This window comes from Gossypium raimondii, chromosome 6, assembly GCF_025698545.1.
Source record: "Gossypium raimondii isolate GPD5lz chromosome 6, ASM2569854v1, whole genome shotgun sequence".
Lineage (NCBI taxonomy): Eukaryota > Viridiplantae > Streptophyta > Magnoliopsida > Malvales > Malvaceae > Gossypium > Gossypium raimondii.
The window spans coordinates 20,955,013-20,968,930 of NC_068570.1; the positions used below are offsets into that span (position 1 = coordinate 20,955,013).

Here is a 13,918-nt window from a genome sequence, read left to right on the forward strand (position 1 = left end):
TTTTTATTTTTAAAATTATATATATATTTAAATATTTTTATGTATTTATTTAAAATATAAAAAGATTAATTTTATGTTTTTAACATTTTTATGCACTTTTAAAAGGTAAGGATCAAACTAATAAAAATTACAAATATTGAGGGTTAAAAAGTTATTTTACCTTTGACATTGTTAACTTTAACGACAAAATTAAATGATTGTCCAAAATTTTTAAATAAAAATGATACCAAAATTTAATGTCTCAAAATTAAAATATAATGACTAAATTTTAAAAGAGTATAGAGACTTTTAACAAATTAAAAAAAGAAGAAGATAAAAGAGTTTTTATAAAATTGTCATTTTACTCATATACATATATAAAAAAGATAAAAAGAATACATGTTTAGGTATTTATTTTAAAGAATTATGCTTAAATTAATACAAGACAAAGCGGAGATGATGGAGGATGGATTTGTCCACATTCACAAATGAAGGGGGGTTTACCCAAATTTTTTATTCATCTAAATTCCTTCAAAGACACAAAAGTCCAACGCCATCATGAATCAAGGGCAATGTCGTCGCTTTTATTACAACTTTTGTCATTTACTTTTTCTCTCAGCACTAGCATTATAAATTGAAATTTCAGTCAGTACTCACATACACATTCAAATTAATCTCCTCATAGCTAGAGTATTGGAAGGGTAGCTGCCCCTAAAATAAAAATCTACATTCACCCCTTAAAAATAATAATCTTTTAAAATTATAAAATATAGATTATTAAAATAATAAAAATTACAGCTTCAAAATTTTCAAAATTCAGGGGCATCTCTTTGACCCCATATTTCCTCACCCCATAAAACAACAAATTATTCTCATTTTCCATCAATACCATAATCATTAACGGTCCAAAGAAATGATTCAATAGCAGCTGTCATTGTTATTGCTATTGCTATTAAAGAATGAGTCACCTTTTTCTGTTTAATTATCCCAAATCTGCTTTTTAACTACATACTTAGTATTTGATGATTTTGGTGATGTCCCCCCTCCTATACTAACACACTGCTCATCGTCATGTTAATTTAAGAAATAGATGGCTGAAAATATATCAAAGGCATTCCCCTTTTCTCCTTTCCTTTTTGGGTTTCATACTATTTGATTAAATTTAGAGTTTAATTAAATTAAATTTCAAAACTAGGGTCAAAATATTCCGATCACAGTTTTCTTTATTCATAAATTTTAAATTTTGTTTAAAGGAAATCAAACTCTTTAATCAGGGGCAAAATTAAGGGCTGGTAAGGGCCCGGCCCCTTTAAAATGAAAATTTTTTTATTTAAACCCTTTAAAATTTTTAAAAATTTAAATTAGTAAAGATAAAGTTACATTTTAACTCCCCTAAAAATGATAAAAATTTGATTTAAAATGATGAAATTACATTTTTATTATCGTAAAAATTACAATTTAATTTCAACTCAACCAAGGTCTTTAAGGAGCAATCTAATTTTTCAATTAGTGAATTGGGTCGAGGTGGAGTCTAAGTTTAAGAAAAATCCTCTCGCCTCGCGTTGAAATACTTATTAAGATAGATAATAAAATTTGTTCTTGTATGATTATATCTAAAAAAACAATTAATAGAATCATGAATAATAAAAATAAATTAGTATTCCATTTTGATAAAAAAATTAAAAAAAAAAACATCAAATTAGAGTAGATAAGAATAAGTATAACTTTGATTTTTCTGAAAGCAGGTAATTTAATATGTAAATTGAAATCGATTGGAAGTGTTGAGGGTATATGAAATGAGTATGAGAGGGGCAAAAGAAAACAAAGGCCACGCAGGCCCCATGTTGGGCATCCTAAAGCAATTCAACAATATTCTCTCATAGCAAACTAATCATTAAACGTCGGTTCTTTCCCTTTATGCCGACTTTCCCTATTTCCCATGCTTCAATATTGCTTCCTCTAACATAAAACACACTATCACAGCTTGCAGTGAGCTGAGCTGACTGATTTTTTTTCTATCAAATTATAATTTTGGTCCCTATAGAGATTTAAATTTTATTCCTTAATTCATCTTTACTTTTATACCATTAATTATTTTAATTAAAATGTCGGCTTTAATTTTTTGTTCAGAGCATCTTTTTAAACTCCCATGTTAACATTGACTTTTTGTGTTGGAATACATATTTTTAAGAAAATAACCTCCTTAATATTAACTATTTGAACTAACTAATAATGTTATAATAATAGAGGAACAAATTATGTCAAATTAAACCATAAAGATCAAATTCTAAATTTAAGCATAATAGAAGGATCAAAACCACAATACAACAAAAAGAATCAATCAGCTCAACTAGGGGTATGACTAAGGCATATGTGCTTGTAAGCTACTTGAATTCGATTTTGAAAAAAAAACTCGAACTCAATTCAGTAATAATTGAGTTGAGTTTGAGCCATCGATCAAGCCAAATTTGAATGTGTACAAGCTTAATCAAGCTCGAGTTCAAGTTTGAGTACAAAAATTGATAAATGAGCTCAATTAAGTTCAAGCTCGATTATATCTTAAGTTTAAAAATAGATATTTAATCAAGTTCAAATTGAACATAAAGCTTCGAATTTCAAGTCAAACTCGAGCTCAAACTTACTTGTATTTAGGTTTGGCTCAACTTGATTCCACCTCTAAGCTCAACATGATCAACAATAAAAGTATGCGATGAAATCATACCAAATTAAAAAATAATGACTAAACCCTAAATTTAAGGATAGTGAAGGGACCAAAACCATATTTTGACTTTTTTGTTCCTTTCCTTTTCTTTCTTTTGTTTGTGTTTATAGTTCGTCTCTCTTTACTCTTTCACTTGCGAGTTTCAATGGAGATTTCCCCATGGTCGCTACCCTTCAATCTCCTCTTCACTTCCATGTTAATTGTAGTAGTCTTAGCTGCTGATCCATATTCAAAAGCTCTATTGAGCTTAAAATCACAAATCATCGATGGTTCTAACAGCTTGGATGATTGGAAAGTGCCTCCTGGTGAAACCCCTTCGGGGAAAGTCCATGCATGTTCTTGGTCTGGTGTTAAATGCAACAAAAACTCCACCATTGTTGTCGGTTTAAACCTTTGTATGAAGAATTTAGCGGGCGAGTTACTCGGGAATCAACTCAGTGTCTTTACTGAGCTCGTCGAGCTCAACGTCAGTCAAAACGCGTTCTCCGGCGAACTTCCGGTTGAAATCTTCAACCTCAGCAAGTTAACAACCTTGGATATCAGCGGAAACAACTTCTCCGGCCGGTTCCCGAACGGAATCACCGGTCTAAAAAAATTGGTCGTTCTCGATGCTCTTAGCAACAGTTTTTCAGGGCCGTTGCCGGTTGAGGTAACAGAGCTTGAGTCACTTAAGGTTCTCAACTTAGCCGGTAGCTACTTCGATGGTGAAATCCCATCTTCATATGGGTCTTTCAAGAGCCTTGAATATCTCCATTTGGCAGGGAATTCACTCACAGGGAAGATACCACCAGAGCTAGGGAAGCTCAAAACAGTGACACACATGGAGATTGGGTACAATTTTTATGAAGGGAGCATCCCATGGCAGTTGAGCAACATGACTGAGCTTCAATACCTTGATATTGCTGGTGCTAACCTCTCTGGTTCAATCCCCAAACAGCTCTGCAACCTCACCAAACTAGAATCACTTTTTCTTTTCAGAAACCAGCTCATGGGATCCATCCCATGGGAGTTCAGCCAAATGGTTTCTCTGATAAACTTGGATCTCTCTGATAACTTGATTTCCGGCCCTATCCCGGAGAGTTTTGGTGAGTTGAAGAAGCTGAAATTGCTTAGTCTTATGTTCAACGAAATGAATGGCACTGTCCCAGACACCATAGCTGAGCTTCCATCAATGGAAACTCTGTTTATATGGAACAATTTCTTCACTGGGTCACTTCCAGAAAACTTGGGGAGGCACTCAAGGCTTAGATGGTTGGATGTTTCAAACAATAGTTTCATTGGCAGTATCCCACCTGGTGTTTGTGCAGATGGTAAGTTGTTTAAATTAATGCTCTTTTCAAACAACTTTACCGGCAATCTTTCAGCTTTATCGAATTGTTCGTCGCTCGTTCGTATTCGAGTTGAGGATAATTCGTTTTCAGGTGAGATTCCTTTGAATTTCAGCCATCTTCATGGTATCAGATACATAGACCTGTCAGGGAACAGGTTTACTGGTGGAATCCCTGCAGATATTTCTAAAGCTTTAAAGCTTCAGTTTTTCAGTGTCTCTAATAATCCAGAACTAGGTGGAACCATTCCATGGAAAACATGGTCTTTGCCATTTCTTCAAAATTTCTCTGCATCATTTTGTAACATCTCAGGGAATCTGCCTCCTTTTAGATCGTGCAAGTCCCTTGTTGTTGTTGAATTGCAGAAGAACACTATCTCGGGATCAATCCCGAACAGCATTTCCAATTGCCAGTCATTAGAGATTATCAACTTAGCTAGAAACCATTTAAGTGATCATATACCAAAGGAGCTTGCTAGTCTTCCTGCTCTAGGTGTTGTGGATTTGTCACACAATGATTTCAGCGGTTCAATACCTGCAGAATTTGGCAAGTCTTCGAGCTTGGTACTTTTAAATGTATCATTCAATGATATCTCAGGTACCATTCCTTCACACAAACTGCTGCAATCAATGGGTAGCAGTGCATACGCTGGAAACCCAAAGCTATGTGGGGCACCTCTTCAATCATGTTCGACAGCGATAGATGGAAAAAAGCTCAGGTTAATACTGTTGATATCTGCAGGAGTGGTCATACTCATTGCAGCAACAGTTTCGTTGCTAATCCGTCTTCAAAAAGGAAGCAAAGGGCAATGGAAAATGAACTCATTCATTGGTCTCCCGCAGTTCACGGCCAACGATGTTTTGAGGAGCTTCAATGCCACTGATTCCATGGAAGAATTGCCACCATTTTCCGGTGCATTTTGCAAAGCAGTGTTGCCTACAGGGATTACAGTATTGGTTAAGAAACTAGAATGGGAGCCAAAGAGAGTGAAGATTGCTTCAGAGTTCATAACACAACTGGGAAATTCAAGACACATGAATTTGATCAGATTACTTGGTTTCTGCTACAACAATCAGTTGACTTATCTGCTATATGATTGCTTACCGAATGGGAATTTAGCTGAGAAACTGAGAATGCAAAGAGATTGGGGTATGAAATGCAGGATTATAATTGGGATTGCGAAGGGACTTTGCTTCCTTCACCATGACTGTAATCCTGCAATTCCTCATGGAGATTTGAAGTCAAGTAATGTGATGTTTGATGATAATTTCGAACCCCGTTTAGCGGATTTCGGGTTCAAGCATCTGATACAGTTGATCAAAGGTACAGTTCCAGCAACAAGTTCCACACTGGGAACAGGTACATTATCTATTCACTTCCCATGGATTCTTTTATTCAAATCTTTGTCCTATATAGTTGTTTAGATGTTTATTCGGATCCAAACTCGAAAACTTGTTTCGATTATTCTAAATGTGATACTCTGTTCAACCCAAACCCTAAAATCGTCCAAGTGAGTCAGCCCAATCTGAAAAACTCAACTTACAAACCCAAATGGCTTGGTCTGAACTTGAAATGTCCCAACCCGAAAACCGACTTAATTTGACTTGATTATAGAAAGCCAATAACCCGTCCAACTCAAACCTGAAAATGACCTGTACCAAAGATGACTCGGTTTAGATTAATCCGAACTATGGAAGCTTGAGTATCAACCAAGAATGATATAAACTTGAAATGACCAGACCTGGAAAACGAATTAACCCAAGCCAAAATGATCTGAATTCGAAACAAACTAACCTAAATCTGGAATAATCCGAAAATTTCGAAACTCGAAACCAACCCACCCACCCAATTTCCAGTTCTAATTTGTCGTTTTATTCAAACAAACAAACTTATCATTAAAGTTCAGAAGTCCTAAGATATTCAAAGCTGAAACAATCTCTAAAAAACCCAGAAAATTTTCCTTCCAAAGTACATCTAAATCCTCAGCCGTGATTGTCAGAAATCTTATTGATATCTAATTTAAAACAGGGGAATTCAATGATGCCATCAAAGATGAACTGTACAAAGACATATACGACTTTGGGGAGCTAATTCTGGAAATACTAACCAATGGTAAGGTGATAAAGGGTGGAGCTAGCATTCAGAGCAAGCCCAAGGATGTGGTTTTGAGAGAAATGTACGACGAAAACGAAGCTGGTTCCACCAATTCATTGCAAGAAGACGAAATGAAACAGGTTGTTGATGTGGCTCTGCTCTGCACCAAAAGCAGAGCAGTTGATCGGCCTTCAATAGAAGATGCATTGAAGCTGCTCTCGGGGTTAAAGGCCAACGGTAAATAAATAAATGGCAGTGATATTGAAAGAAGAAAGTGTTCGCAATATTTGTGGAGCTCAAGCTCAACATATACAGTTTAGTAAATAGGTTTTTTTTTTTTGGGGGGTTCAATTATAGTAATTAATAGTTCATTTGATCAAAATATTATTTCTTTTTGGAAGATAGATATTTTGTATTTTGATTTGGTTGTGGCTTGTGAGCTTGTTTATATCAATGACATTGGATTTTTTTCTGGTTTTATTATCTACTTTTAATTTAAGAAAACCAATTTTAAAATTTTGAACAAATTGTTTACTTGTCTTAGAAATTCTATTTAAGTTATCTAAAATAAGCAATTATCTAATTTTAATTCTTTTAACAAATAATCTAATAGTTTTTTTTTGGGATTCTCCATATTCGTTTTATGATCCATGTTTGTCTCTTCCAACAATATCGGACATGAGTTTCCCTTTGGCTGTGAATCTGTACAAAACATATTAAAATTTTAATTTTAATTTTTTTAAATTTCTTATCTCGTTTTTATTTATACGCTTTAAATAATCTGATATTAAATAATTTATCTAATTTTGATTTTTAACCAATGATATAATTATCTAATTCTTTTATTTAATTTAAATTAAATATATTAATATTTTTATAGAATAAATAAAAGAATACTAAGTATATAACAATCGAAATACACTAAGGCACAATTGAAAGGCCATTTAGGGTGTGTCTGGGTATATTGGTTTATAATTACATATGCATGGTATATTTAATAGCTATTGTAATTATTGGATCTTGTGTACACTTTTCATTTCTTAGGAGAAGGTAATAATTGAGTAATTTATGTAGGTAATCACAAATAATTACACTCACATCCAATTTTTTACAATTTTTTAAAACATGTTTATACACAATTTAAGTTTAAAATGTTATTTTTATACGGTAATATAGTATTTTAATTTTATTGCATATATTTTATTTTTAAAATATAATTATATAATATTTTACTAATCCCATTTAAATCATTTGAAAATTTTCTTGACGAGAGGTGATTTCTCATACATTTTGACCTACTAAATAATTAACTAAATTAGATAGTATTTATTATAAATTAACTATTTTGCATACTGTGTGATGTAAGATTAATAGTATTTGCCAATGTAATTACTTTTAAACAAAAATAAAAAATAATTTAAATTAATCTTAACATAAAAAATCGATAATAAATATTAGTAGTATATAAAAATATATTTTATTATGAAGTTTGGAAATATTATATGGAAATGATTATAATAAATAGAGATGTAAATTGTTAAAATGAATTGGAAAGTTTATATTTGAAATATTACATTAAAATGATTATAATAAATAGATATTTTAATATGTTTTTATAAAATTTTATATTAACAAAAATTAATTTATAAAAAATTATAATTAACGGTAACAAAAATAATTTTATTATAAAAAAGATTAATTAAAAAGTCTTATAAATGGTAATACATATCTAATAATTAACTAGATAAATTGAAAATAAGTGCTTCAAGAAAAGGAGTGTCCCATGTAACAAAATTGTAATGTAATCATATCATCAAAATCACAATTTTCATGAAAGTTACAATTTTTTTTATTTTTATTTTGAAATGAAATATCTTAAAATTCAAATGATAAAAAATAGCGTAATTAGAAAAATACGATATCAACAGTGATTGTTTAGAGACTTTACTTGAAAGGTTTTATAGTGATTAATCCTAATAATATAAATATTAGGATAAAATAAAATTTCCGATAGAAAAATATTTATTTTTAATATTTTGATATTTTAAACCACTAAATTTATCACAAAATTTTAAAATATTTTCCTAGTATTTCAAATAATTAATTTATCTTTATGGATTTTATTGGATAGGAAAAGTGATAATATAATTCTTTTTAATTTTAAATTCCAATCATTTAAATATTAGATAAAATTTTGATCTTCATTTTCATTCTAATATTTTAAATTTTAATCATTAAATTTAGGATAGGAAACTTATCTTACTTTTTAAAGATTTACTTTAATATTCTTGAATGATATATTTTAAACAACTAATTTTATATCAAAATTTTAAATTTTTCTTAATATATAAATAATTTAGTAGATTTTAAAATTTATACAAATAATAGGAACTAAAGTTTAGGATAAAATGGTTGTTTAAATATTATTTTTATTGGGTGAGTATGTGGTATACCTTTTTTTTCTAACAGACTAAAAAATTGATATGTCTTTTTTAAATATTTTTATTTAAAATATATATTTTATAAACAACTCTACTTTTTTATTTACTTGTGGAGTCTAAAACTCTACTTGTATAAAAACTATATTTTTATAAGACATTTGTCAACTCTCTAACCCTACTTGTGGAGTCTAAAACTCTACTAACTGTATCAAATAATATAAAATTGTAATTAAAAATATATTATCCATTGCTATTAATGACATGTTAGCAAATTAGAATTTTCATTTGTCATGATATCATGCTTATATATGATTATACTATTTTTAACTAAATTAGATAATATTAATTAATAATATATTTAATGTTAGATAAAGAATAACACAATAAATATAGAATACTAGAGCAATTAAATAAAATTGCATAATATTTTTTCTTTTTTGTTAATAGTAATCTTATTGTGAAATACTTTCTTGGACTAACATACCACATACTGACGATTTAATTTTAAGTTTTGCTACTTGTTTAGAGAACAATTTTCTCAAGTATTATTGATAAGTTTTACAATATTTAATATTTTTAAAATTTTAAAATTATATAGTTGTGTAACTACAAATCATACAACCAAACATGACTCGAGAATTACAACCTAATTATACTATGTTATCCAAACATGTTTAGGATATTATAATTATAAGAGGGTGTAATTACTACATTAATAATTACAATTTCATCCAATTATTTTGTGGTATCCAAACAAGATCTTAGTAATTGGATTTGAGTGTAATTGTTTGTAATTATATACATATGGCATGCTTGAGTAACCACTATAATTAGTGGGTCTCACTGAATTAGGTGTAATTGGAGCCCCCCAATTACACTCTCCAATTCTTAAGGGGAGGGTAGGAATTAGAGTAATTACGCAAGTAATTTCAAACCATTACATCTAATTACTCTATGGCTCTCCAAATAATTTTGTACATGGCTTAAGTTTAAAAAGTTATTTTTATACAATAATAATAGTATTTTAATTTTAGGAGATATATTTTTAAAATATAATTATATGTTATTTTATTAATTTCATTTAAATAATTGAGATTTTTATTGATGAGAGATAATTTTCTATACATTTTAACCTACTAAATAATTAACTAAATTACATATTATTTATTATTAATTGATGATAACCTAACAAATACGGAACGCTAGAGTAATTAGATAAAATTGCTTAGGATTATATTTTTCTTGTTAATTTTATTAGTAATTGTATTGTGGAATACATTTTTTTACTTCGATTTTAGGTTTTTTTGTTTGTTTAGAGACTTTTTTCTCAAGTATTATTGATAACCTTCTATAATAATTATCTGCTTAGAATTTAAAACTATGTAGTTTCGTAATTAAAAGTTGTACCACCAAACACGACATAAAGAATTATGATGTAATTGCACTCTATTAGTCAAACACATCTAGGAAATTATAATTCATTGTAATTACAAGAAAGTATAATTACTACCCTAATAAATACATTTTCATCCAATTATTTTATGGTGTCCAAACACACCTTAGAGATTTTTTGTATTTTTAATTTTTCAGTTACAAGAGGCACTATTTATAAGCCTTTTACATTCAATTAAGTGAAAGACTTAGTTGCTTTTTGAAACATACATAATTTATTGTCATAATTTAATAGAAGGTTTTGTCTAATAAATTAAAGAAGGGTTTTAAGGAGTTATGGATATTCATATTTAATTAATTTATAACACTCCTTTTAAATTTGCATTAAAAAAATGTCTTATTAAAACCTTTATTAAGAAAAATCCCATAAGATAAAAACTTAATAAAAGAAAATGAGTACACAATCTCCCACTTTAAGCCGCCTCATTAAAAAACTTTTAGCATGAAAACTCAATGAGACAACATTGGTTAAAGGAAAATAGTAAAACATGTTTCTGGACTCCCTTTAGTGATAATATCACTTAACATCTTTGAGTTAGCCCATTCCAATTTTGTATACCAATCTTTCAAATGTTGCAATTCATAATGTTTAAGTAAACAAATCTACTAAATTATCATTAGAACGAATTTGTTGAACTTCAATATCACCTTTCTTAAGATCATGAGTGAACAATAGTTTTGGTGAAATATGTTTTTGATGTATCCTCCTTTTAATTAGGCTATACATGTTGCATTGTATTCATATAAGATGGTAGATGTCTTTTCCTATAGAGGTAATTTACATATCTTATGGATATATTGGGTCATTAACCTTATCCAAACACACTCTCAGCTAGCCTTATGTATTTTAATTTTTTCTACATGATTTGAATAGGCAACAAATAATGTTTGTTTTGTCGAATGCCATGATATGGTTGTACCTCCACACATAAATAAATATCCCGTTTGAGACCGTCCTTTATGCAGATCCAATAAAAACCCAACATTAGCATATCCAACTAATTGAGATTGCGAATCATTTGAGTAAAATAGGCCAATACTAGTTGTCCCTCTAAGATATCTAAATATATGTTTAATTCCATTCCCATGTCTACGTGTTGGAGAAGAGAAAAATTTTGCTAACAAACTTACAATAGATGTTATATCAAATAATGTGTTATTTACAAGATACATCAATGCCCTTATAGCACTAAAATATTGTACTTCAGGACCAAGAAGCTTTTCATCATTTCACAATGATGAAAATGGTTTTTGTTCACATTTAGTGATGTTACAACCATTTGAGTACTTAATGTATGTACTTTATGTTGGATCTGGTGCCCTAAGTGTAATAAATTTATTTTGTATACTTGTATTTTTTGAACAAATTGGTTTAATAATAATATCCATTAATTATATTAGTACTCTTTGTATATTATCCTCAATGTTTTTGCACGCAAAGCAAAAATGGAAGAAAATATTGGCTCATTGATTATCTAACGTTTAACTAATACTAGGCGATATTACATGGTCGGATCGTAATATGGAAAGACAACTTGTATTAGTAGATGAACTTAAACATGTCCTTAGTATAATTGGAAATGAGCAAACTGATTGAAAGACTAATATGTCGTATATCTAGTCCAATTGGGGAGATGCTTTGTCTTGAACATCGGAGCAGATGACTCCTAGAAGATAGAGACATAAATGTGACTGATTGGACTGACAATACATTGAACAGGACCCAAGTAGAATAGATATTAGATCTGTTTATGGATTTATTCACTTGTGACGTTCATAGTGTGGCATACTTTAATACTGAGTAGATGATGAACTATGTATGCATGACTTGTATACTTTGATGTAAATAAAAACCTAAGTTCAAAGATATTGAACCACAAGCTGGTGCGTTGGGTATATGGCTTCTGCATTATGTAACATCATTCACAATAGTGAAATTCATAGCCACATGATAAATGAAAAGTAAACATGACCATGAGTCATTTGTCTTTTTGATAAACAACTCGATTACTATTTGATAGTAATTGACTTTTCATGAAGGAAGATATAATGATTACCATGAGATAAAATAGGATCATATTGAGAGAACAAATTTATCTCAAAAATATTAAGGATATCTTATGAGGGTAACACACTTATGAAAAGGTCATTGGAATAGCACTTATTGAGTAGCTTTTATAATGGTGTGTAACTAGGGAGAGCTCAGTCACGATACTATAGTGGGATGACTTCATGACTAAATAAGTTTATAATTAATAGGTGAAAATTTAAAACTTAATTATAAATTATTGGAGTCCTAATTACATGTCCAATTGGTCCATTTGCTTGCTCATTGAAGTCGAAAATGAATGGCATGTAGAACTAAATGAACAAAAATGGATGGAAATGATGAAGTCAGAGAAATGGGTCACATTCACAAATAAATGTGTTTTCTAGTATAGAAATGACTTGAGAAATAATTTAAGTTTTTCGAATTGTTATTTAATTAATTAAATAATTGACATTTGAAAATAGAATTAAATTAATTAGTCATTGTGAATCATTGAATATGAAAATTAAATATATTTCTTCGTAGATTCTTTTATGATAAAGTTGTCATTACTTTAACGAAATTAAATTTGGGTTGAGAAAATTATTTAATTGAAAATTTAATTAAATAATATTTATTTTGGAAAATAGAAAACATATATCGAGTTGAATTAAATTATAAAGTGTTAGGTTGATAATCTAAGAAACACATATAATTGGACTCAATACAAAAGAGACTCAAATACCCTTATCATAAGAGAGAGGGATACATCTCTAGTATTATTTACTAGGGTGTGCTGCACACCTCATTCTACTTAGAGTAGAATATTATTTTCTATTAAATAAATATTGTTTATGTTTTACTAATTCAATCAGATTATCCTATTTCTCCCTATAAATAGATGACTCGTAGAGCTATTTATACAAGTTATTTATAAGTTTGATATATTGCTATTTTGTCAGAAAATAGTGAGAATTTATTTTCTAAGAATAAATTCTATTTTTTGGGGAAATACAATTCTATCGGTTTCTATTGAAAGAGAATTGCTTTCTTACAATTCTATTTATACGGTTCTGTGTTTGGTTCGTGATTGTTCATGCCCACACTCGAAGCAATTTATGGTATGAGAATAGCGAAGAAGGTCATCCGCTAGAAATCCGGGAACGTTTAGGATCCATCTTGGACACAGCATAGGTACTTTTTGGGAAAAAAATATTACTATTAATATCACAAATCTGTGACTGAAAATCTTTTTTCTAAACTGGCATTTTCTAACACTTTATCCATATAAAATTTCTTTAAGATCTTTTCTAGATAAGATAATTGATGGACATGAATCTCACATTCGAGACAAAATTTTATTTTTCTAAGACCTTTCATATCAAATTCTTTCTTTAAACAATTTACTACATTATGAAGTTCTACAAGAGTTTCAATAATTATTTAAATTATCAACAAAAACAGCAATTATAACAAATTTTTATCCAGTTCCTTTTATAAAGACAAATGGACAAATTAGATCATTTTTATAACATTCCTTCAACAAATACTTGCTAAGACGATTGTACCGCATACGTCCAAATTGTTTTAATTCGTATAAGGATTTTTTTTTTAAATTTGATTGAGCAAATTTCTGAGGAAGCCTTGTTTCCTTTTAAGATCTTAAAACCTTCAGGGATTTTCATAAAATATTCACTATCAAGTGAGCCATACAAATAGGTAGTAACGACATCTATTAGTTGCATATTAAGTTTTTCACAAACTGTAAAGCTGAAAAGATATCTAAATGTGATTGCATCAACCACAGGAGAGTATGTCACTTCAAAATCAATACCAAACCTTTGTGAAAGCTCTTGTGCTACAAGTTGTGCTT

The 13,918-nt window shown here is 29.6% G+C and overlaps 1 protein-coding gene across 1 annotated transcript; it reads left to right on the forward strand.

Annotated features, from left to right (window-relative positions):
* The first annotated feature begins 2,800 nt into the window (after nt 1–2,800).
* Nucleotides 2,801–6,603, forward strand: LOC105773956 (leucine-rich repeat receptor-like protein kinase TDR). Its single transcript, XM_012596189.2, has 2 exons — nt 2,801–5,388; nt 6,058–6,603. Exons 1-2 carry the CDS (start codon nt 2,847–2,849, stop codon nt 6,366–6,368), a joined length of 2,853 nt encoding a protein of 950 aa, XP_012451643.1. The 5' UTR covers nt 2,801–2,846; the 3' UTR covers nt 6,369–6,603.
* Nucleotides 6,604–13,918: the final 7,315 nt, after the last annotated feature.

Excerpts from the sequence above, each read along its gene's own strand:
- LOC105773956 (XM_012596189.2), top strand. The coding sequence starts at position 2,847 with ATGGAGATTTCCCCATGGTCGCTACCCTTCAATCTCCTCTTCACTTCC. Across the intron at positions 5,389-6,057 it reads AAGTTCCACACTGGGAACAG|GGGAATTCAATGATGCCATC; the intron begins GTACATTATCTA and ends AATTTAAAACAG.